Source organism: Sinohyriopsis cumingii, chromosome 9 (assembly GCF_028554795.1).
Source record: "Sinohyriopsis cumingii isolate HCF-2022 chromosome 9, ASM2855479v2, whole genome shotgun sequence".
NCBI lineage: Eukaryota > Metazoa > Mollusca > Bivalvia > Unionida > Unionidae > Sinohyriopsis > Sinohyriopsis cumingii.
The window spans coordinates 36,493,414-36,520,572 of NC_142969.1; the positions used below are offsets into that span (position 1 = coordinate 36,493,414).

At 33.5% G+C, this 27,159-nt stretch overlaps 1 protein-coding gene across 1 annotated transcript in view; it reads left to right on the forward strand.

Moving 5' to 3' along the window:
- The window catches only part of LOC149791554 (transient receptor potential cation channel subfamily M member-like 2), a 206,550-nt gene extending 180,146 nt beyond the window's left edge, over nucleotides 1-26,404 (forward strand). Inside the window, exons 27-34 of the mRNA XM_089969446.1 lie at nucleotides 391-451; nucleotides 1,809-1,966; nucleotides 4,250-4,341; nucleotides 8,240-8,431; nucleotides 9,613-9,718; nucleotides 19,166-19,309; nucleotides 20,186-20,296; nucleotides 21,665-26,404. Of these exons, the coding sequence (XP_089825572.1) occupies nucleotides 391-451; nucleotides 1,809-1,966; nucleotides 4,250-4,341; nucleotides 8,240-8,431; nucleotides 9,613-9,718; nucleotides 19,166-19,309; nucleotides 20,186-20,296; nucleotides 21,665-21,781 (981 nt within the window). The 3' untranslated portion in view covers nucleotides 21,782-26,404. The remainder of the gene's footprint in view (nucleotides 1-390; nucleotides 452-1,808; nucleotides 1,967-4,249; nucleotides 4,342-8,239; nucleotides 8,432-9,612; nucleotides 9,719-19,165; nucleotides 19,310-20,185; nucleotides 20,297-21,664) is intronic.
- The last annotated feature ends 755 nt before the right edge of the window (nucleotides 26,405-27,159 follow it).

Here is a 27,159-nt window from a genome sequence, read left to right on the forward strand (position 1 = left end):
TTTAAGACAAGAGGATGTAATACACAGTGAAAGGAAATTAGTGGTGAAAATTATGAATGTGATTTTTTAGTTGTTGAGTGCTTTGCAAGACTGGACCTTTTGCCATTGTAACATTAGCATTTAACATAATGTGGATGAATATTTTGAGTTATAATAGTTCATATTGCACATGAATATTTTGAGTTGTAATAATTCATATTGCATTTTTAATCTTTCGTTAATCTTAAACAATGTGTATATGCAGAAGACTTGAATATAAAAATTTTTAAGACACTTTGCTCATACATACATTAGAGCATTCCAATTGCTCTAGTTTAATGGAAAACCAACAGGTAGTTTTAAATGAGATGTAAATTCCAGACTTTGTCAGGGTTTCTTGTCTTTTTTTAGTGCTTGCAACATGCAGTAGTAGAATCACACAGTGACCGTCGTCTCGAAGCCAGAGTTAAAGGTAATGTATTTTTCTTTTCTCTACTCATAGGTCTTTTAAATTCTATAACTGTAGTGAGAAATGTCAAAATATTTGAGAAGAAACTGAAAAACAATCCTATACAGGTCTCGAAGTCTTTAGATTATCCTCTCTGGCTCATAATAACAATAAAAATAAATAAATAAATAAGGTAGGTGTGTTATATTAGAGAAAGAAATTATGCATTCATATCGTCTATTATTTGGTCTATAAGTCTTTTGATTATCTTCAATAAGGGGGCCCCAAGTGGCCAAGTGGTCTAAAGATCTCACCGTTATGGATCACTGCCATCTCACTTATGTCTGCATGGGTTTTGAATCTCGGATTCGGACAATGTGGGTACATGAAAAAGCTTGTCAGTATCTTCTATGGGTCAGTGGTTCTTTCCGGGGTTTTCCCGGGTTCTTCCTCCACCATTTATACTGGCCACCATGTATAACCTATCTTGTGCTGAAAAATGGCATTAAACCCTACAACAACAACAACATCTTCAATAACTGAGCATAATCAACAGTTTGTTGAAAACCTGAGAATATTTATAAAGGTGAAAAAATACAGGTTTACTGAGTATTGATATATTAATCATATGATCACTGAGTAAACATTCCCAAGACAGACATTTTTTGATCTCCCTTACAAGTATGACTGAAACCAGGCAAGTGCAGCAGCATTAACATTTACAACATTTTGGTTTGGCAAAAGAATGCCTTGATATGTTAATCTATAGTTGTCAACTCCTAATATTTCTGTCCAGACTGAGAGTTTATAGTAAAAATAATTTGAGGAGATGGACTTTCAAGAGAGTACAAAGACTAAATCTATCCCTGATTCACTAGACTTCGTGTCCTTCCTTGTAAGAAAAATAATCATTTCAATAATTTTTTATATCTATTTTATAAATAAGTCTCTAATTGTTCAAAAGTTATTTTAGACAGTCATGAAGTGCAGAGACAATAATGCCTTGTTTCCATGCCAAGCTACATCAGTAGGGCCATGGCATTTCTCTGCAGATATTATCAGATGACATGGCAGTGTTGCCTATCATCTGAATGGATCTATGCAAATCCTGTACAGGTATATACAAAGTAGGGCAATCAAACTTGTTTTCTGTAGCCATGATTTACAATCCTTACTGTCCACACAATTCTCTAATAAAAGGCTGGATGTTTGGATACTTCCCATCCATGTATCCATGCATAGAGCAGCATATATTGTCATACACTGCTTCAGATGGCAAATTGATTTATCTGTTTTACATAAACTTTTATGGTTATAACTGAATTTTAATATAAAAGAGAACGTTTTAAAGGTTTGATCAAATGTGTTACATATTTTACAGAAAGGAAGCAAGAAGAGAACAAGGCAGCTGAGGTTCAGACTGTGGTTTATCACATGTTGGAGGGACAAATAAAGGTCCACACTCGGTCCCGCACTTCTCCCTACCCAGAAACTGATCTTGATCGATTTAATGTCCCTGATGACAAAGTTCCATGGGATGTAAGTGTATATGTTCTTAATCATTACATTTTGGAGATAATGATAATTAAAGGAGTATATTTCCTGAAAACCTAGCAATTTAGAAAGTCCTTCAAAATACCTCAGATAAGTCTAGAATTCATTTTCAAAGAATTAGATAAAATTGACATCAAAAGAGCTACAGGTCTAGATGATATAAATGCTAAGTTCTTAAAACTCTCATCTCAAGTGATTGTTTCTTCACTTGTGTACATCTAAAAGCTTAAGGATTTCTACAGGTATGTTCAAAACAGTCTAAAACTAGCAAAGGTAACTGTAATACACAGAAAATAAAATCTTCCTGATATAAATCATTATAAATATATTAATCACTACATTAAAAGATATTTGAAAGACAAATTGTAATAAATTAGAATCGTTTAGTTTGCTACATATATTACAATCAGGCTTTTGTGAAGGACATTCTTTCCCCACTACACTAACAAGAATAGTAGATGATTGGTTAATAGCAATTATTCAAACCAACCTAGTAGGTACTGTGTTTCATTTCCTTACAAAGGCTTATGACTTTGTTAATCACACAGCTCTGATGGAGTTAAGCATTTAAGTTCAACATGATTTATAATCATATCTTGAAGATTGACAAAAACTGTTTCTGTTTGAAGTTAACTTTTCATATACTCTTGAAGCCATGTGTTCCACAATTATCAATTTCTAGACCAAAACATTTTCTGCTGCACTTCGTTGCCCCATATCACAATGAGGTATCCACAACTAACATATTCACAGATGACACACAATGGTATAACACTGGATCACCAGGGCATGAGCTTAGCACTGAATTACATCAGGATTTGGTTAAAGTGAACAACTAGTGATACAGAAAATCATCAATAGCTAATAAAATTTCAAAACAAAAGAGCAGCTAAGGTTATTCTTGTTGCTTATGCAGATATAACATGAATATACCCTTATTTGGCTTCCATTTTAGCAAAGAACCAAAATTCAAGAGTGTTTACTATTATGAAATCCTTACAAGGGTTGGCTACTGATTACCAGGTATATGAAAGTTAATTTAAAATTTGTAAAAAATGTACTTATATATCAGTTAAGATTCATCTCAAACAATAATTTATATTTACCAAAACAAAATTCAGAATTGTATAAGTTGAGATTCGCTTTTCTTTGGAGCCAAACTATGGAACTTCATTCCACTATATATAAGGTCAGCTGACTTTACCAAAGGCTTTAAGAAACTCTTTAGCAAGCATCAATAGAAACAGTTCCTTGCATGTTTGGTGTCATTCAGTGTTGCCCTTTCTTCAAGCAACATTTTTTCATGCACTTATCATATATATTCACTTATATATGGATTCGACTTTAAGTTACAAAAGTCAATTTTATAATTGACCCTATTGTAAGTCAGAATGTACTTTGCAAGCCAGATCTATCTGAAGGAGTGACTTGTCATCAGCGAGTCAGAGTTGCAGTAGGAAAAATAAATATGCCAACTAGAATGATAGATGCATAAATCTTTTTTAAAAAATAAAGACTGTAACCAATGTAAAATACAATTATATTATGGAGTGGAACTTGTCACAAATAAATTAACAAGTTACAATTGGTCCGAATTTAATGCATTAGAATCCATAATGCCTGACATTTTAAATGAATTTATATGCCATGAACTCAGTTATAGACCACATACCAGTATGAAAAAATAGTTGAGAAGGATGCAGTTCACATAATATCTCATAATATATTAATTCCACAAGTCATACAAATAAACAATAAAAGACAACTCCACATTTTTTGAGATTCACATTATCCTACAAATGTCACTATCTAAATGTCATTTGGTACAAAGTCCAAGAATTCATCCTCGTTATCTGATAAAGATATGAAATATGCAAGTGATTATGTAGAGACTGAGCTTAGATTCTGTAAGTAATACTTTAACCATGCAGTTTTTGAAATCTATTAAAGGCTGAAACTGAACATGTGTCAATTGTGTGTCAAAATCACAGTTCAAATAACCACCCTCTGTGTCTTGGCAATGTGCAAGTATCAAACTCATGGCTAGATCCAAGGGTTGTCATGTGGGAAAATAAAGAGGGTTGTTAAGACTTGCTCGAATATGGAAGCAATATACTTGCTAGTAAAGTCTTATGAAATATATATGGTATATGCTTTATGCATATCTGTAACAAAAATGCAATATGCATATCGATGTGATTTATGCGTGTCTAACCCTAATACAGGGACACTTATTTATTAAAGTTACTTGTGTGAAACTATTTTCAGGTTGATTTTCCTGAGTACAACCCACCAACTTACACCAGCCATTTAGTTTTAGCAAAGTCAGGTTGGGCTGACAAAGTGGATCTTTACAGTGTGTGAGTATTGTGTAGTTTCAGAAATGCGAGACTGTCTAACAGAGTAGGTATTTACCATGTGCATGTTTTATAGTTTTAGCACAGCCAGGATGGGCTGACATAGCGGATCTTTACCATGTGTGAGTTTTGTTTAGTTTTAGTACTACCAGATTGGGTTGACAAAGTGGATCTTTGAAACAATTTTAATTAGACTTGTTTTCTAATTTTGTTTAGTTTTAGTACTACCAGATTGGGTTGACAAAGTGGATCTTTGAAACAATTTTAATTAGACTTGTTTTCTAATTGGACATTAAATGTGTAAATGTGTCTACTGAATGGTTGATATAAAACATCTTGTTGAGAAATTTCAATTTTAAATTCACATGTGCATACAAAAATGGAATTCATCTGCACAGTTGATATTTTCTTTAAGACATAGTTTGCAAATTCTTTGATCTTTTTCAATTTTAGTGTGTCTTCCCTCTTGAATGATTAAACCATCTTTAGAATGGTAGATCTAATGTTTAATATTTCTCAATTTCCAATAATGACCTGTACTGTCTATACTGTATATTTCTTGTAAAATCACCTATCGTACTTGACAAGATCTGTTCTGAGGAATCAAACTTACATTGTCTGAACATAGAGAAGTTTTTCTGTGACACACTCTTGCACTAGCCATGCATAGCTAAAACATGAAGAAAAAATATAAAGACTTTACCTTCACTGGCCCATGTATTTTTGACAGAATCATCCGGTTTTATTAAAATAATTTACCAAAGGTTATCATCCATAGTCACCAAAACTGACATAATTATTCACATTATTGGGTAAGTTAAGACATATTTTACATCATCTTTGATAAATTGCCTCTGTTTCTGGTGAATGTTCATACCCGCATGTTTCTGAATCTTTACATAAAATTGGTTTCACCACAGCAACACGAGTATTATATAACATGATGTCTAGGTGATCCTATTTGACCTAAATGAAAATGGTGCTGTTCAGTACGTCCATCCTTTAAATATTGGTACTGCTAGTCCTCCTAAAGAAAAACTCATACTGAAATAGCATTTTCATCAGAAGACTTTTTGTAAAGCCTAGTTGGTCCTGTATGAAAATGATGTCAGTCTGATTGCCACATGGCATGATGTCAGTCTGATTGCCACATGGCAGCCACAACAGCTTCCTTGTAGTTAGTGCTACTCTTATAAAATGGATAGTCATATGAACATATAGTTTTCACTAGCAGAGTTTTTGTTTTGCTCTAAAAGATCTAAAATTATGTTTAATTGGTCCTAGATGAAAATTGTGTCACTTGGACGTTCTGTATGTCACCATTGCAACTAATTTAAACCTTTTTTAAATCACCGAAGAGTATCAGAGATAATTTTAACAATGAACAGTTAAAAGGAAGAAATGTTTTTTTGAATTCCTGCAAGTTCATGTGCCCAGTAGAATATCAATCTCTTCTAGGGACTCATGTTTATGAAATGTCGTGCTTGATTTTGTGCAATTTAACTGGAAGCAATTGAAATCATTTATAGAAGGGAAAATATAGATCTTTATTAACTGATACAGTATTAATTGCAGATATTGATTGAAGATCTGCTTTGAATAACAGATCAACCATTTATCACATAGTAGGTATAGTTTTCCTGTAGTATGTGCAGTTTCATATTTTTGATATTACCACATGTTAAAATATCACTTTATGTGATTCTGATTGGTCCAAATAAGGCCATTATATTATTATCCTATTTACTGATTGGCTGGTATCGTGGGAAAACCTTTTTAACACCGCCTTCTTAAATGTTTGGTTTTGAATGAACATTTTTGGTGGCCATTTTTGAATTCGACTTGCGAAAGGAAATTGAGGAAAAATTACCCTTGCTGTCTGAATATGGATATGTTACCCCCACAGGGGTATGTTATGTCATGTATAACAATATCATAATGAGAAACATGGCGTAAAACTACAAGAAAAGAACAACAATAAGAAGTAAAACTAAGGGTATTAACTTGATGGCGGGGTGGGGAGAGGGAGCGGAATATCTGTAGCATATATATAGAATCCACCGCATATACAAGGATGGTTTAAATGTTAACTTACAGAAGTAAATAAACTTACCTCTGTTCACAGAATAATTTGGACACATATGGGTCTCCTAACAGACAGAACTTTATCCACCACAGCATCTTTACGCAGTATATATGGGATGCAAATGTGACTCAAAAGAAATTTGTTTGTCTTCTGTACAGTCTGTTGTTCCAGTCAAATGCTGTAAATATCCAGTCACAAATGCATTGCAGTAAATGTGAAAATTTCTGCATCCAGTAATCCTATTTCATAAAAAAATTGCAACAATGTAAGTTTTAGTTCTATAAGTGACATTTTAGGATAAACATGCACTCTAGGCCTACTGTTTACCGTATCATTGTGGCATCACATCACATTAATCATTCTGTTTTGAAAAATGATTTTGTTGTTATAAAATGTTCTGCTTATTCGGATGGAAGCTTTTCTTTGATTTATAGTTTGTAAAAATGTTAAATCTACTTTTACTAGTTCAACTTTGTTTGGGACTATATTTTATGCACAACAAATGAAAGGTGCACCATCTGTCAGAATGAACAAAATTATTCATTCTTCTTTCTATCTAAATAATTTCCACTGAAATAAAAACTATGTGATAAAAAGAATCTCAAATGGGCAATGATTTAATCTTAACTTTATGAAACTCGTTTAATAAATTCAATAATAAATCGTTACCCATTTGAGATCTTCTATGATGGACATGTCATAAAGTATTTCCTAAGCTCTTTAGAAGGACATTTTAAATTTAATTAATCTATATCTGAGTATCTCTCACAATGATGAAAAATCTCGGAGAATATTGAATTATCTCACAACCTCACTACACAAGTTTGATATCTTTTGCAGAAACATGATTTTTTCATGCTTAGTTCACTTGTTTTGATTTTTATTATTATATTTTTGGTTGATTCATGGACCTATGATGCAAAAATCAGGATTAGAGTCCAAAGATCGTATTTTGCATGTGCTTGTATAATTAACTGGAGTTGGATTGAGCCATTATATACATGTAAGAAGACTCATTTCAGTTATTGTTGTGTGTATATTTAAAACAATTTGTAATTTACCAAAATTTGAATCTAATTGACAGTTTTTGATTGCATTTTGCATGAATTCACATATAAGCAAAATAATGATCTTAAAAAATTTACTTGCATTTCACATCATATTTAGTTGGTCATGCAGCCATATACTCAATAAATACTAAATATCACAAGTATGTTTGTATTTAATCAATACAGACATAAAATACAAAAATTTATTCAGAATATAATAAACATAATGTACTGTTCATACAATCAAATAGAGTTAAGATTTTAAAACTTAGGCAAAATATAGCTATTTTTGACTTTTCATATTTTCAAAGTTTCCTGATTGCAAGCAGGATAAGACCTCTTTCCATGGCTGAACAAGTCATTTAAGTAATGATGATTAGAAGGGATTATCCAGCAACAAACAAGTCATTTAAGTAATGATGATTATAAGGGATTATCCAGCAGCAAACAAGTCATTTAAGCAATGTTGATTATAAGGGATTATCCAGCAACAAAGAAGTCATTTAAGTAATGATGATTATATGATGGATTTTCCAGGACTGAACATATGATTTGATTATTTGAGAGACTTCAAGGACTGAACTTGTGTTTCATTTAATGCTGAATATACAAAGGATTTATATTTGGCCTATTCAGGTTTCAATGCATTGAACTTGATGTCTTAAATTGATGATTGCAACCCAGAATGTGATCCGTTATCTGTCATTGATCTTGCACAATGCATGTAGTCTCTTTCCTAATCTAAAATTTAATACATCTTTCATAGGCCTGTTGCTGCAAGAAAGCTCCAGTTCAATACTTTTGACAGTGCAAAAAATACAAAGAGATACAGTTACTTTGGAAATTATCGTGTACAAAATGGAATCCCACTGAATCCAATAGGTCGCACGGGGCTTCAAAGCCGAGGAATTCTGGGTCGCTGGGGTCCAAATCATTATGTGGATCCAGTCATTACTAGGTAGATATGTCTTTATTCAATGACTTTTAATATTAATCATCCTATTGATCATCTTCATCTTTAGTTGATAAAAGGGTGTCCTTGAAAGAGAAAGTGGCTTTTTTGTGAGGATATAGCAGTTATACAGTACAAAGATGCATAATTGGCTCATGTCACTTTATTAAAGACGAAACAAGGTTTAATTAACTCTTTGGGCATTTTATGACAGAGGACATAAGACTGTTACAGTGAGTGACAAGTGTGTATTATATGTTCAGTGCACAGACATGTGGTTACTATATAATTAAATGATCACTGGTCAAGGAATGAAGACAATGTACTCTACTTTTCAATGGTTAATTTTTTTAATATGTCCCTATTGAATACCTTATTGCTTTAATAACCCAAACAGCAACTCAAAGTTTGAATAACATATATGCATTTTTTTAAACATGCAGTTATTAGATTTATTTGAGTGCACAATTACCAATATGTCACAATTAGATATCATGTTCATAAATATAATTATTATTATGTTTCCATGTTTTCTTCATCTATGAGTACCCCCCCCCCCATTAATGATCTTTGGCATCAGGCATCAGTTTGGTACAAGAAATGCTTGAAGCAGCTATAAGCCCAATCTATTGCATTATAGCAATGGAGAGCTGTTTTAAGAACCTTTGTTAAACAATATTGGAGCTGTTTTATATCTAAGGCATTTAGAATAGCATTCCATATATTACTTTATTGCAACTAAACGTTGGCCGTGAATGGATAAATTTCATACATATTCACTTGATGTGAAAATTGTAGCACAAATGTGTTTCTGCCATAGATTGGGACCTTTGTGCATAGTACATGAACAAATGCATTCTTCAGTTCATCATGAAAATTAGTGCAAAAATTGTAGGTACAGTATGGATGTCTCATTAATAAAAAATTTCCTCAAGCAAATCATATGAATGAAGAGGTGATAATCCCTCTCAAGGCCTTTCTATTATTTCCTTGAATCCAAAGAAATCTATACTGTTGCTAACAAGCATCTACTTGTAGTACATTTAAATGTAGCAGTAACTACTTGCTTAAACAATTAAATTATACAGATAAATTGCAGATAATTATATTAACACTCTTTTCATCTTTGTCTTTACACTAAGATTTTAATAATTAGTGGATACTTAACTAATTGTTAATTTTCACAGATGGAAGTATGATGAGAATAACCTGAAGATGATGAAAGATGGAAAGCCACAATTTGAGTTTGTGGCCGTCAGAAGATCAGACACAGAGCCATGGGCCTTACCTGAGGTGAGTATCTCCAATGCTAAAAAGGAACCATCTGCATTTTTGAGCATTTTGTTTGCAAGGTATTATATGTATACATATTGTCATAGATTACTTTGAACCTACAGATACCTGATGGGTCCTTTGATTCTTCTAGAAATCTAAAAATACGTGTTTACCATTTAAATATGTAGTACAGAAATGATTTGAAATGAAGTCCCTTATATTAAGATGCAAGTAATCAAAACAAGGCTGTCATGGCTTAAGACAGTCAGAGTTAGCTTTTATAGATCTGCTTGATTAAGTAAAAAGTTCAAATGATTTTTATAGTGTTTAGAATCAGTTGTTTATATACAGTACTACCTCACTATAATGAATATGAGATCCATCAGAGTAGACTGTCTTATGTTGAGGTATTTTAAGCATGTTAGAACTGTCAGCTAATTTATTCATGGTTTGTACAAGTCCTTAATAATTTGAAATATGCTTTTGTTTTATTCAACCATAGTAAGGGTGGAAAAAGAAAGTGCTTACATTTGAATAATGAAAGGGAAAATTTGTTTCAAAGTCCTTACTTGTTATTTTTCTAATTTTTTCTTCAGTAATGTCAGTCTTATCTTGACAGTTACTGATAGATATTTTTTTGTTGAGTGATACACAAGAAACTCACTGGAGAAAAGAAACTCAAGTCAGTATACCAATCAACAAACCTAGAAAGCATCTGTAGACTCTTTCATTTTGGAAGTACAAAATCAGCTGAGTTGTGAGAAGGGAACAGTGTACAATATTAACATTACAAAATCACTTAATTTACCTTTTCTCATAAATTCATGGTTATATTTAATTTGATCCTTATATTCAAGACATTCTTCCTTATAAATTTAAGTCCTTACAAAGTCCTTACCCAATATTTTCATAAAATGGTGTGAACCATGGAAATATGGTCCATGTCCATACATGCTTATACGGATGTGCCTTACACTACGCAAATGCTGTGCCTTGTTGCTTTTGTGTAGTGCACACAAAACTACAAAAACAGAATAGACTTGGATCTCCCACTGCATAATGCACCAATATATCTTTGTCTTCCGTCTATTTATAAATTTAAACAAAACAAGCCTATTTCTTGATACACCATCTCATTATCTAACAGCATATCTAGGCCTGTGCTCTTTGAATTTGCGTGCACATTATATGTTCAAGTAAATACAGAAGCATTTTTAAAACATACAGTAAAACCTGTTATGAGAGACCACCCCTTCTGCCAACAAAAGCAGTTTCTTAAGACAGGTGGTCTCTTATAGCAGGTTTGTACAAAAAGACAAGGTTCCATGGTCCAGTTTCAGAACAATTTCACAAAAGATAACCACAATCACTGTACATATATTCTATTCTTTATTAACTAATTCGGCCCCAGTTATATCTCTGCTGCTATGCCTCAGAAGCACAAAGCAGTGTCTAGCTGCTTGTGCCCCAGAGGTTTTACCTGTTTGGAACATGGTGCACATGCATTCACTCTTACCTTAATTTCTCTTCTTATATCCAACCAAAATCCACGACATTTTCACCATTTATTTCAACTGAATTTGTCGACGTGTTGTTGAAATTTTTTCCATATTTGTTGAAGTCTTTCACAACTTATTTATACAGTATTTACAAAATTATGTGCAACAGTTATCCGCAAGAACTCCATCGTCATCGCTGTCAGCATCATCATCTTTGGACGATTCAATGTCAGAAACTTCTATGTCCAAATCTAAATCTCACAAAATATCCAACTGCTGAACATATCTTTCCTCAGCTTGCTCAATATTTTCAAGATCAAACCCGAGAAACTCCACATTTTCATGAACAAAACACGTGTAGTTAAACCGCTTTCAAACTTTAGCCCTTGGCTTCTGAACAATTCAAATTTCCACAAATGAAGGTAAAATCATTTCTGATTGGTTTAATAGTTGTTTAGTTTTCGGAATAAACCATTTCTAACCAATCAGAGACGTTGTATCTGACACACATACATCACGCCTGGAGATGGGATCGGCCATTGAATGCAGTAAACAATTCACGACTACAGACGGGATCGGTCAATGAATGCAGAAACTGGATCACGCCTACAGACGGGATCGGGGCAGAATGAGTTAAGAATTCTTGCTAAAATATGGTATGCATACATCTAAAAACAAAATTATATAGCAGTAAAGATATACTTCTATCATTAAGCATGAAATCACATTTACATTTGAAAATCACATATTTTAGCATATGAACTGATTTATGATTTACTCCTTTTCCTTTATAACAAGCTAAATTTGTATTACGTATGTTTAAACCGCTCTTTTGTGAGTGGTCTGCTCTTTTTCACTTCTTTCATTTACAATAATTATTTTCTTCAGCCTTAAATTTGTCTCTTTTTAGTTGTAGGTTCGCCCATTGCTATTAAGGTTCTAGGTGTTAAAATTATTAGTGCTCAGTTGTAATATCGAACATAAAGACGATTTTGACTGGGCTGTGGGAAAATATGAAAAATCTATACATGTGCATTGCATATCTAATAATTAATGAATAAAAAGAAATAGTTATCTCATCCAGAAACAGAACCATTTACTCAGAGACAAAAGTAAACGGCTTCATTCAAAGATGACATACAGGGATTAACTCTAAAGGCAAAGTGTGTAACCCTTAACATCGGAGGGAAAAACAACAAACATCACAAGTCTTGAACACTACCAATTGAATCCCACAAACGATTCTCTCTTGCTGGTTTAATAGACAATGACCTTATTCACCCCTGGCAATACAGATTAGCTCTAAAGACAAACAGTATACGCAACCACTACGTCAACTTTGGCACTATAATGGCAATTCATGACATGTACATTAGCCTGGTTTACGGACTGTAGCATCTATCACCGTTAGCAACAATTTATGTTTGTTTTTATCAGAACAATTGTTACTAATCGAGCAGTCATTGTAACAATTGGTTACATATAGGTCAGTGGTGTCTGTGTGTTCTCACGATAAGGTCGTTCATAGTTTTGCCTAGTCCTAAAATAAGTCGGGGAAGCAGGCCAAGTGTGGGAATAATTAGTCTGGTTCCCTGCTTTCTGTGCTCCCTGCTTTGCTCACCCCTTTACAAATATTGGAAAAGAATGCAGGGAGCATGTGAAGCAGGGAACCAGACTAGGAAATAATCTACATATACTTTGTAGCCAGTCTATTTTTTAATTTTTTAATAATTTAGAATGGTATGAGCAGTGTGCTAACAGGGATTAAATAAAGGCTGGTGGAGTTTATTCTCAATTTTGCCATGCGGTCATTCATAGCAGTTTTGAAATACATATTTTGCCAAGACATCGTGGTCGCTGGTCACGTTCAGCAGGTGGTCGATCATAACAGAACCTTTATATAATAAAATTGATCCGTGCATTACGATTGTGGTCGGAAATGACTGGTGGTTGCTCATAGCAGAGGTCGTTCATAACAGTTTTTACTGTACCTACATTACTTTCGAATTATGTGTATATTTGTCAGCAATGTACGATTTCTACTGCAATATTTTAATATTAAATTTGTAAACCCTATAATATGTTTCTACATAATACCCACATGCTTGACTGCAAATTTTAATTCAGATTTGCCATCACATGCACCAGCAGATCATGGTCTGCTTGTAGAATCTACTGAAAAATTGAGTAGATTATCTTTAACCAGACTGTTCTATGGTTTAGTGAGCTTGCTTCAATATGAGATTGGGTAAAATGCTTCACTGATTGTTGTTAGTGACAGCAATAGCTTTTATGTTCATCTAACATGTTTATGATACTCACATGACCAGGAAAATCAAGAAAAAATCAGGTTGTTCATGACTGGGAAAAACAGTGTAATTGTGTAAATATCTTTCGAATTTGGGGTAAATTAGGATTATTTTGTCTACTACATGATTAAAGGAAAAGTATGACTGAGTTGAAATTGAATTTATCAGGAATTTGCAGAGCCCTTCTATCAGTTTGAATACAAACTGTAGTGTAGGTCTTCAGAATGCTTGCCTTAGCATATTTGTATAGTCAGTTCACATGCTCTGAGGTAGTTGGATTGGTCAGATAGAGTGTTTAATTTGCTCCATATAGGTATATTTAGTGATATAGAAGACATGAAGACCTTTCTAGTGTCCCACTGTGGCAGCACATTGTCTGCAGCATGTGATCTCAGTGAGTGCAAGAGTCAAATAATGAAACGTTTCTTCCCCATTTTCCCTTTTGGTATGTAAAGTTAACAATAATGGATGGACATAAATCTTGTCTTATTGTTTTGCATTTTGGAAAGGGAACAGACTGTGAAGTATTATTGTATATAGAAACCTTCAATTTTACTCTCATACCATTCTAAATATGTAGATATCTACGATATATTAAATTTTAATGCTGAATCTCATGCTATGGGTGTCCTTGACAATGTTGGCAATAAATATACAGTCTGTCATAAGTCAGATTATATTTAACAGATTAATCGATGGTGACAAGTTTAAGTGGCAGGAGGTAGTAGCCTACTTCCACGCTGTGTAGCGTCATGGTCATGTATGATACACTAAAGTGGGTGGTATTATAGAAAGGTAGACAGATGTAGCTCTACAATGATACCAAATAATCTGGAATTTCTAGTTGCACTCCAAAATACAGAGAGAAAAACCTCATTTTTTGGATCCGATTTTTTTTTCTACCCAAAATTTCGTGTCTGGATTTTAGACTTTTAGGTCTCAGATCTAAGGCAGACTGGAATGAACTGCAAACAGACAGATGAACCTCTGCAAAGAGTAGGATAAGATGGGCATTTGGAATAAAGAGTCGTCTTGATACGAAAATAATGGGTCCAATAAGCAAAGAAAAATAAAGAAAAAAAGAACTCCAACTTTTAACCTTCTGCTCATGTGCAAGCCAAATAGCCAAGAAAAACAATGATTCTAACAAAGCTAGGCAGTATGTTATTGGAAGATCATCTGGATGTTGGTGTTTTCAGATGTATTCAGAAATAGCTTTCAAAATGTGTTTCCTACTCGAATTTCAGACGAAAATGACAAAAACCTTCAGGGGTTAATGTGTTATAGTAGGCCTTTTTTAATATACAAGATATAAATTTGAAGGAATTTTTATCGAAATTTAAAAATCCTTTTCAAAAGACGTTTTTATACCTTCAGATGCAATTAAACAGAGTAAAGGAACACTTTTTCATCCTATGAATTTATATGATATTCAGTTGCAGTAACTGTTTATAGTGATAGATACTGTGATCATAGTACATGTTTATCTGTCTGATTTAGATGTTATAGTAAAGTCTCCTAAATAGAAAGATCTTTTAATTTCAAAATGCACATTTTTTTGAGCCAAAATGATCATGCTTGAATTCAGTAATTCATATGTGAATACTTTGAAAAATCTATTTCATCTTTGAAGAAATTTGTAAAAGACATGGGCATTTCTGTTCCAAATGTGTTGGGAAACCTTGACATTCCACACTATCTTGGAACGTAACTAAGTATATTGTCTGTGATACATAATGTTGGCAGTTCAATTTACTCTCATTTGAGGTTAGCTGCAGAATATGGGGAAGCACATTGTTGATAAATAAGGCATGCATTTCTCTGAGTCTGCCATCTATAGCAAAAGTAACTAGAAAGCAGGTCTTTTAAGTGATATAGGTCATGGAGGCCATAGACAAAGGTTTGAATGGTGCCTTAGATGGTTTCATTCTTAGTGAAGAGTTGTAGCCCCCAGTTGTAACAAGTTGAAACTCCAGAATGTTATTTAGTCGTTCTTCTGAAATAACGAATTTAAAATGATGGAATGGTAACCCTTGATGACAATGGGGGGGGGGGAGGGTTATCTTTATCTCCTTGGAGAGGCATATGAGGAAGTAAGCAAGTTGTGGTACTTTTAAAGGAAAGATGATACTCTGCTTGTTCTGTGAGAAATCTATTTTGTTTCCCTTGTAAGCTTTGAAAGTGGTTGACCATCATGCCTGAACATTCTGTCCACCACTTTGTTGAACTGTTTGTTTTCTTGCATTTGTTGGATATGAGCAAGGCTTGTAGGTTTAACATTCTGGAATTTGATGGAAAACCCTCAGTTGCAATATCTATTAAGTCAGAAGAAGGCAAGATTTTTCTGGGAATCTACATTGCTAGAATCAAGATCCACATTTTTCATGCTTAAGGGGATAATGAAGATTGGGGAATTGACTTTTGCATCAAAACCGTTTCCATTACAGGAAAAGGCATTGTCTGCTAATTTTGTTTAGATCCGACACTGGTGAGACAAAAGCCATTAGTTGGGTGTTCCACCATGTGGCACAAATGTCCATTAAAGTGTGATCCTAATGGGCAAACATTTCACTGAAGATGCAAGGGCTAAATGGACAGTTGGCTAATTTTATTAGGATAGTGAATCTGCAAAGACACATATCCTGCCTGACATGTGGAAAAACTTCAATATGGATGCAATGCATCAAAGATGGCACTAAATAAAAAAAATGTCCGATCTGATTGGGGGTGGGGATGGTTTCCAATAAATTGGTTACCTTAGCCTTCCAATTGTTCCTGAAGGAGTAGTGTGTCACACATATCTTGGATGGAAAACATGTGGTTACTTTAGCCTGTTATGTTAGTGCTTATATTAAGATCTTGTGGGCCAAAACTTGGATCATATCAGAAAGTAATGTTTCTGCTGACACTAGAAGGGTCATCTTCAAGGGTCACATGCAAAGGCAGCCCAAGACAAGGTGATGCATCTCTGCATTGACTGTATTGTAGGCAGTTAAGATAGTTCAAATTTATTGTCATTCAAAAAAGTTAGAATATTGAAGTTCTAAATGTTTTTCTTGATTAGGACTGAGTGATATTATAAACACCAAAATAATTAAATTGTGGTGTTAAAACTCCCTGGTAAAACTCAAACTGATGAAAATGAACAAAGTGAACAGTATTTATCTTATTAATGATGATGCCGACCAGACAAGAAGTGTAAGTAGTAAGTGATAATTGGTGAGATTTGGCACCAGTCTCTCAATGTAATGGGAGATCACTCATATTTATGTTTAAATTTAATTTTTGAAAGATATACATGTCACAGTTAATGTTTATTCCACCATGTGTTAAAGCTATTCACTAGATGTGGATGTACCTCAGGGCAGCATTTTATCACTTACACATATTAACATCAGGATTAAAGCTATATTGAAATGCCATAATCTAAGAACTGCGTGCCCATTATACATTGAATTTTTGATCTGCTGTAGATCAGGAAGCAATTACAGTCTATTGAATGTGAGATGCAGTTATGCCAAAATAGTGCATATGTGGTTAAAAAAAATGGGCTCATTTTTTGTCAATGTAAAACTTAAATAAAATTTGTGATGGTGTAAAACTATCTGCTTGTTTCTCTTATTCCTGTTGTGGAGGACACCAAATATCTAAATTTTAAAGATTTATCTTGTTTACTGCAAACCGTAACTCTCCTTCCATGTGTTTGATGCTTTAGATACAAAAGAGAAATGAAAAACACTGGATTTAATACAAGTAGTAGTAAAATAATCCAGATTCTATAACACACAAGAAGGTCTTAGTGCAAATATAGACGATTTTAGTAAACTTTTAAGATCCAGAACTAAATCTGATCTTGTTGATCCTTGGTCCATTACAAACAGGGACATTACTTTAGTTTGAAACATTTGCTACTTCCCTCTAGAAAGATTCTATTTTTCAGACAAATGACCAATCATTTTAGTTCAGAAAACCACTTTTTCTCAGTAGGATAGTTCCAAACTATCTTCTAAGCCATCCACTTTCACATGCAATAATTGTGTTTTGTCCAAATACCAATCTATGCTTGAAAACTAATTTCCATGGTTTGTATATTTATGCTCTGTAAAGGCAACATAAATCAATTATATCAGTATTTAAAACATATCTGTCGTCAAATTAAAATTTTCAAGTTTTTTATTAAACAGCACACAATATAATGCTCTGTGCTTTTACCAGGAGTCCTCTACCAGTCCTTTATTTTGAACCTACCCCTGCAACACCAAACAGTACCATCTTAACCCAGCTACTGTAGAAGGCTGTAAAGTCCTGTAGTGAGGGATGAACAGCAAATCAGCAGTTGAACTTGGCAGCCCCTGGGTAACTGAGCAGCCTTTTTCTAGGATCACACTACTCACCTCCATAAGAAGTGGTGCCCTAAACATTGCATGTTTCACCTTAACCTTGATCAGCATGCTATAACTGATGGGGATCCCACCTTAGTGGTCAAAACTCTAGCAAGAAGACAAAGGCAATGCAACTCACCATCATTGCCTGGAATGTATGCATGCTAATAGGCTGTACATCAGTAGATAGACCAGAGAGAAGAACTGTTCTAGTTGGTAGAGAACTGGCCAGATTCAACATCCACATTACTGCCTTAAGTGAACCTTGCTTAGCTGAGGAAGGACAAATTCCCAACGTTTTAGCCAGCTACGTCTTCTTTTGGATTGACTGAAGTACAGAAGAGCTATGTCAAGCTGGTGTTGAGTCTGCCATTAGATCGAAGTTAGTCAGCAAACCCACATATCTCACAAAAGGTGTGACTAATGCATACAAAACTTCCACTGTCGGGAAAAAAGACGTGTAACTATTATCAGCACCTATGCTACCATAACCAACCCAGATTAGATCAGTGACAACTTGTATGTGGACCTGGAGTGCCTTATTGCAGAAGTGCACAAGGCAGACAAGCTCATCTGCTTTGGTTACTTCAGTGCTAGAGTTGACAGAGATCACTAGACATGACTAGGTGTCATTGGCAAAAATTGCTTTGGCAAATGCAGTAACAGTGGTCTCCCCTATTGAGGAAATGCGCTGAACATGACCTGCTAATCTCCATCATTGTCTTCTGCCTGCCAGACCACAACAGTACGTCTTGGATGCACCCATGCTTCAAGCATAGGCATCTAACTCATCATCAGGGAAAGAGACAGCAGGATGTGTCCAGTGATGAAGGACAAGAGAAGTGCAGAATGATTGCCTGACCACAGGCTCATAGTCTTACAGGTCAATATTCAGCCTAGCAGATGACCACAAGGCAATAAATTGCCCATAAAGCTCAATGTCTCCAAGTTGGAAAAGGTGAGTGTGAAACAGGCATTTGTTGAAGAACTGTGGAGCCAGTTAGAAACAATTGATGCAAACTGCAAGAATGTCAAGGAAAACTTGGCATCCTTCCCTCACTTTCACCACAGGTAAACATCAAGATTGGTATGATGAGAATGATGCATTCATACAGGCACTACTGTATGTGAAATATCAGTAATGAACTGCCTGTTTAGAAGACAGCACTTCATTCTCCAAAAAGGCAGCCTTTATACTTAATTAAAATGCGACTTACAAAGTCTTTAGTAATAATACATTACTTGTTTTGCTCCAAATTCAATACTTTATTACAGAGTATACTGACACCAGGCCATCCTCCAACAGAAAATCTGAAGATCAAATTCTCTGACGAAGCCCTTGGTCTGATGGGGGAAGACAGAATACAGATGAAGAAACTTAAACAGGAGATGCACAAAATACTAGGAAAAGGAAAACTGGTAATGATGACATTACTCAAAATATTATTTGATCATTAGAAACTAATTAGTGTAATAGTTACACATTTAACTCAGTAACTTTTGTTGCCTCATCTTTGCAAATAAAAATGTACCAGTTACCTTTCTGACAAAAACAATTTCACTGTTGAAGATCCACTGAAGTATTTAGTCTTAAGTAGGTTGTTGTTCCCAAACTGTCCAACTTAAGACTGTACATCCTCATTTATAAGTTGACTGTGAGGTCAATACCAATTATGTCATGGTTCTACAGCCAGCATGCACTGTCAGTCATCCAGCATGTGCCATTTGTCAGCATTGGCTATTGTCAGCTACTAATAAAAGTATCCATTTTTGTCATAAAACCTTTAAAGTTTATACAAACAACTCTGAGTTACCAACCTTTAAACAGTTTTTTTCAAAACCTGCAAACATCGAATGTAACCAAATTTGACAAAGACAAAATCTGGCATTAAGGCCTTTTAAGTTTGTTTAGCTGATACCATATCGCAATTACAATAATGCCATAATTACTACAAAACAGAAACACTGTAAACACTACTCATTAGATTATAATTGGTTTTACAGAGAGCATTAGATGCCTTTGACATTTCACAATAGGAATTATAAGCCTTTCAAATTTGATCCAATAATGTTGATCCATATTGTGGCAATTAGAGGAGTTATCTTATTTCTGTCAGTGTTATCATTGTAATGACCACAACCCGGAACTGTCATCCTTCTTTGTCACATCTGTGATGTTTCTCTGTGACTTTTTGTTATTTCCTTCTTCACAGACTTGCCAAGCATAAAGATTTGATTTATGCAGGGCAAGAGGTATTTATTTTTTTAATTTAAATCTAATATCAAATATTTCAGATATACAAGGGGTATGCAGATGACCCAAGAAATACAGACAATGCCTGGTTGGAAAGCACAGTATATCTCTATCGGGACAAGAAAAATGTTTTGAGACTCTTCTCAATTAAGGTAATCAATTTTAATATTAGTATCAGTGGTCAGAAATAGATATAAAAGTTTTGTTTGTTAGATATATAACCATTTTGAATGAGATGAGTAATATATCCAGGGTTTGGCAGTCTGTGTATTCAACAAGCTTCATAAAAGGACCTGTGGTTTTACTGTCATATGAATCCATTTTCTTCATCATGTACATTACTCTTTATGTACTGTTATTGGATATAATTTCAATATCAGATAGAATTATGTCCCCTTATTACAAGACCAATAAATTCTAATTGAGAATATTACTTCTCTCCCTTGTTCACTTGTGCCCTTATAACTTGCAAACCCGCTTATAATGCGGGGTCAGGAGTGGATATCATTTTTTAAACCAGAAAATACCAAAACCTTGATCCCTATTATTTGAACTTGAAGATATTCACGATTAAAAGTAGTAATGGAAACTTTGATACATTGCTCGTTTTATTGACGAAAACAGTTGATAGGACCTGAAGATTTTAATCAACATTAGGAATTATCAACTTTAAAAGGAAGTCATAACATTTGTTACATTTTCTTTCCAAACAACATTCTTAGTACACCGTAATTAACGACATTCAAGGAAATTTTGGTCAATGAAAATGTCACTTATGCCTAATGGAAGCAGTACTTTAATAAATAAATGCCAATATATAAAAAATATCAATTGAAATTTGTGTTCTAGTTCTATCTTTTAGCTCCTTTTAAGTGTAATCATCATAAATGCAATGTGTTCTCTTGTAACTAAATGTAAAATGTATCAATCTACTGTAACAGCTATGTCCATGAGCATTTCTCTGAGAACCTAATTAAGTGCTGAGCATGTTTTGATATTGGACTAGCGGAAGTATTTGTTTGTTGTATTGTTGCACTATATAAAAACCGGGCCTCCTTTTCTGTTATCACATTAATTACATCTTTTGAATGAAATAAAGGAGGTGGAATGAATGAAAAAGTTAAAGGTATAGAAATCCTACATGCTTATAGAACCAGCAGCCCTGGTTATGTGTCAGGTAACTCATTTCAGTTGATCAATCAAAGATTTATAAATGTTACTGTGTACGTAATCTAATTAAACTACTTCAAGTTCAACAGATAGGGATCAATTTTTGGGTATTTTCTGGTTTAAAAATTGGGATCCATGCCTGTGTTGCCACTGTTTTTACAGGGATGTTTCTAATGTTACAATGCTGAAAGGTATCAGGACACAGGCAGGAAAAAGCACCGATGTTGTATTCTTTGCCTTTTTCCGCTGCAGCTACTGATTTCTTGAGTGATTTCATTTAAATGTGACCCTATTTATTAAGTGCAAATAAAAGTAAAACTTTTTGCCAGATCTTTGTGACTTTTTTCCAGGCTACTGATTCAGGTCTCCAGGCAACGTGGGTGATTGCTTCCAATGAACTGCCATTCCATGGTGCTCATAGTTACTTCCTAAAGATGGTAGCAGAAAAGTTGAATGCCTCCTTCTAGGGCCATTAAATCTTTCTTCAAGGACTTTCCAATCAAGAGCATATAGAGAGAACTATTCAGTTTACTATGAGACGTTGTCTGAAAAGGAAACTAATTATTACTTATAGAGGAAATGCATATCAGTTGTTTCTAAAAAAAATCTAGTTCAGCTCCAATGGGACAGTAGGATAGGGTCCCAAAAACTTCCAAATTCTATGATAATCTGTGTAACCATTTTAAGTGTGTAGACCTTGATTAAACAGGGCAGTTATTTGTATGTGATTTGTATGTGACCTATTGAACTCTATAGTAGCTTATACAAGTAGGATTTATCATCAAAATATACATATACATCTCCCCTCCCATATATATTGGTAAGACATAACTGTCATTCTGTCCATCGGTCCATATCTGTCTCTGCCAATCAACATTTTCTTTTTGGAGCTTAAGTCCCAAAATGTCTAAGGTATTTGAAATAAACTTTGGTACCACAGCATTTGAAATAAACTTTGTAATTTACATGTAAAGCAAATTAAATACTCATGAATTTCATAATTGTCAGCATTTAATGTTCTTATGTTACCATGAAAACAGATTGTATAGTATACAAAATTGAGAGCACTAACGATAGATACATTTTAGTACAAAGTCTTTACATTAGCTGTTGACTGAAGGGGTTGGTCATTTTTTGTTGTTGCTTCATTTGCTTATAATGTCATATGCAACTGAACTTACTGTTTTGGAATTTAAATGAAGGAATGCATTTTAATACTATTGTTGTTTATAAGTTACTGTAAGTTGACATTTATTATCATGAAATTATTTTCTTAACTACTACATCAGGCTTGTGTTTTTATATTCAACTACAGTTAGTGGATTATATTTATAATATAATTAATACAATGATAAGCAAATTTTGTGTAAATATTTTGATTATACAGAGAAACCTGTCAACAAATGACACAAATGGACATAAGTCCTTTGTGTAAAGATTAAATTTTTTAAATTGATATTAATAGCAAGATGTTTTAATTTTGCCATTATTAACCAGGTATATTTGTTATTGATGTGTTCATTAAGGCATGTTTCACTGTAATTGGTATATCTTTGGGGAAATGGGCTGTAATAAAGAGTATAACATGTAGAATGTTGCAATCATCTATTTTGAGGAATTGTATAAATTTAAGTTTGCTGGTTTACTTTGAAACTGCTTGTATAACATTATGTGTATATGCAACATTGTGTCTCTATGTGACATTATGTGTGTTTATGTAAAATTATGTGTCTGTATGTTATCATCAGTGCAAAATTAATTTATTAAACGTTTTTCCAAAGTTTCCTTATAACTTCCAGAAAGATTGGGCAAAAAACGTTAAATAAATTAAAATAAATTTAAGTGCTAAAGGTATGATTTTATTCTACATCTTAAGACCATAATAAACTGTCCACAGTTTTTGGAAAAATAGATCAGTGACACAGTGAATTATTAAACATCACAATATTGTATGATTATATGGATGAAGACACTTTCTAAAAACTTGTTTAATATTGCTTATACTTTCCTTAAATTTGGTCCTCTTCCTAAAGCAGCTTAGTTCCTGGAACCCTAGTTTTAGAACTATTGCCTCTTAATGTCAGCTAAATATAAACATGCCATTGGTTTACATGAGTTAAATTACAATTAAAATTACAATTTTAACTGCCCTTACTGTGTCATTATGTTATCCGACTTTGACAGAAGACATGACCCTTTTTACTTGTCTGTATGCCCACTTCATGTTGTATGTGCTAAGAGGTGTTCATTGTTGATCCGTAAATTCATGTAAAGATATATGAACATATGCATGTATTTATGTGTATATATTCATACATTTACAAGTAGATATGTATGGATGGATGGATGTATGTAGCTGATCTAGTAATACATTCTATTCTAGATTTGTAAGTGTGTTTACACATTTAGTGTGTGGCAGATGGTTTTTCTGTCAAATTTCAAAAATCAGTGGTGGTGAAACAGGTCTGTAAACACTTGACACACAGCATATTGCATAGTTTTATACATTCACTATTGAGTGGCTATTCATGAAGACTGTTTCAGATCTCACTTGTGACAGATGCAATAGACAAAAATATGATGTTGTAGCAAATATAGATTCAGAAAACAGGTGTCTCTGATGATAGTAATGGAAACAAAAAGAAAATTGGGATATGTCAAGATCCCCAATGATGGAAGAGGTAGGGGAACTGCTGTTGGTACTAGCTGAGTGTGTGAAATTAGAGACTGATCAGCAAACTCCCAATTCAGATTTGGTAAAGTCTGCTGAATAATAAATTTTAGAATAGCATCATTCTGCAGTTGTTGTAAACTCTTTTCATTACAGTTGTGGGTATAGGATTGTATTGAATAAACATTATTATTTGTTTCACTTAATATTTTTATAATTCGGTAGATATAAATAAAATTAATAAAGATATTAAAGTGAGCACTAAATTGAAATATTTGTCTAAAGATTTTATGTCAGTTTCTTGCAGCTGATGAGAAAGAATTGTACAGAAAATTATGATTAAAGCAAAAACATTTTGATTAGCTAAAAAAGCCCCAAAATACAAGGTGGTGATTGGAACAGAATGGAAGGAATTACTGGAATTCCTGCCTAAATACTGCCTACAGGATGTCACTGGAGATGTAGGCAGCCTGTGCATGCCTGGCCTACTTTAAGTGCTTTACAATTTTCCTTCTTGCATAGCTACCTTCATCTCATTTGGAGATTTTGAGCGTGAATATGGGCATGGTGAAATCTGAAACTACATAGTTATCACCCCCTCCCCAAAAGAAGTAGAGTATACTATGGTATCAAATACAGCATGTTGAAATAGTTTCATCTTGCTGTGTGCTTCATTATATAATACTCTACTCATATGACATAAGTTATGCAATATTTGATAAACACATGACATTCTTGTCTATATCATACATACTGTATATGTATCTTATAATTCACAAATTATATATAATTATGGACAGTGACATAATGCCCTATGTATGCCAATGTTGTTTCACTTTATCATCAAGCTGTTTATGGTGTTATGAAAAGAATCTTAAATTTGTGCTCATTCCAAATGAAATTTATGACACTGGTTGTACAATTTGCTTATCAAGGCTGGTAATGGGTAAAATATGGTAACTTTGTATAGCTATAATTTGATGTTGGCACTCATCCAAGATAATTTATTCATGATTATGGCTGTTGTATGTTATCTTCCACTTTTACTTGACAACTAGTTTGGTTACAAAAAATAAATTTTCATATTTAAAGCATTTGTTTATCTGTTTCTTCTAAGATACATTAGGTTATGAAGGAAAACTTGGGGGTAAATTGGACTGCACTTTCATCAATAGGCAAAGTGTAGCAAAACATTTTTATCTATTCAAGTTCAAAATTGCTTTGTATTATGAAATACAGTTATTCAGGAGAGGTCACATACTAGTAAATTTCACAGAGACAACCTGGCATAATTCATGTGCACAGGCACAACTAATCAGCATCAGGATGTTGATTAAAGTACATTGTCGTGGTTCTGTTATAGACAATTGTGCATCTGTTGACATAACTTTACAGTGTTATAGTTGTTGTTAATTATACAGGCAGCCTGTGATGAAATCTTGCTACCATATCATGAATTATTGTAAGAATTTGTAATAATATTTTTTATGATTTTATACTGCATTGGTTTTCTTTCACTGATAGTTGACAATTAGAGTTAATATTTCTAAATTGAAATGACTCATTTACTTTTCTGATCTATTGAGACTAGTTGTAAAAAATTAAAATATTACCATTTTGTTTTCAGCCGTTTCTTTTCAAACATTTATGTTGTAATATACTTTTACTTTTTTCAGTCTATTCAACAGAGTTTGAAAACAAGCACAACACAGGCATTGCATGTTTGTTATATATGCTATAGCTAGGCAGCATGTTTATATACAGAAGTAGGATTATTTTATTGAAAAGTATTTTTCCTCTTGATTACATATAGTTTTCGTTTAGTTAGTAATAGTAGTATTTTTATTTGCAATATTCCTCAAACTTTATGTTTAGTTTTTCAAAGAGACTTTGATAGTACCCATTTTCCAGAGTCTTTTACCACTGGTCCTAATAACTGTTCACGTTCATTGAGGAATATGCACATATAGGATATATTTGACTTTGGATTTCTAATGCAATCACACTATAAATGTAACATGTCAATTTGTTCATATGGACATATTATTAGAAACCATAATAATCTTACTACAAATCTCAAGTCATAAATTTTAAAGAGATTTAACTTTTTTGAAAAAGATAAAGCATTTTATTATTACGAATCCCAATATTCACATCAAGTACTCAGACTGGTGAAATTCATGAATTATTGAGTGAATTAGAGGGCTTTGATGCTTATATAATTTTGCTAGTACTTCTTTCAATGCTTATAAGAAATAGGTCAGTTTATATTATTTCTTGACTTGGTGTGATTCACAAAATGTATTATACATTATTGCAATGATAGTCTCACATATTGCCGACTGAACTATAATGCTCAATAGAAGCTGATATATAAACATTTCTGTATCAGAGTCAAATAAAATTACTTAGTACTTAATCAATTTTTGGTATTATTTATAATCAATTGTTTCAGTTTTATTTAAAGAACATAACCGACATCACAAACATGTTGTCATCAATGTTTGTGTTGGTAGTGACAACTCAAGATTAGTGTGGTAATCAGGCTTTGAGACTGGCTGACAAGCTGATGTGAGTTTATCGCTGAATCTCACATTAGCATCATAGAAGCAGTCTTTGGGTGATATTATTCTCTGACATTGATGAATCTTTTTGCTGGCATTTTCATGGGCTATTGCTGTTAGTCCAAGTTAGTCTTAGCTGGTAGTGGTACATCAGGTGGGTGGTCCCAATGGTCGATTTCTATCTTGCATGATCACGTACATTATATCTCAGTGTATATGCGGGTCTGGTAATACTTCTCTGCAGCAGTTATTCATCCTGCAAGTGGAACAAACGTGCTATGAATCTTTGCATCCACTCAGCTGGTTCAACATATTGTTGGTAAACTCTGCAACATTGTCACCATGTGGTTGCTCAAAATCCAATGAGCACATGTAATGATTAAATCTTAAGCACAAATTTAAATGATGGATAAGTACCCTTTCTGATAAACAGTGAGTCATTTAAACTGAATTTCATCTCTGGCAACTAATGGTTTTAGTATTTGCTGCATTTGTGAAAAATTCTTGAAAGGGGATATCTTTAACGGCATGTATCTGTGATGAAACAATATGCAGGTAATCAATTACCACTGGAATTGTACCCTTCTCACCTCTTTATGCATATAAGGTG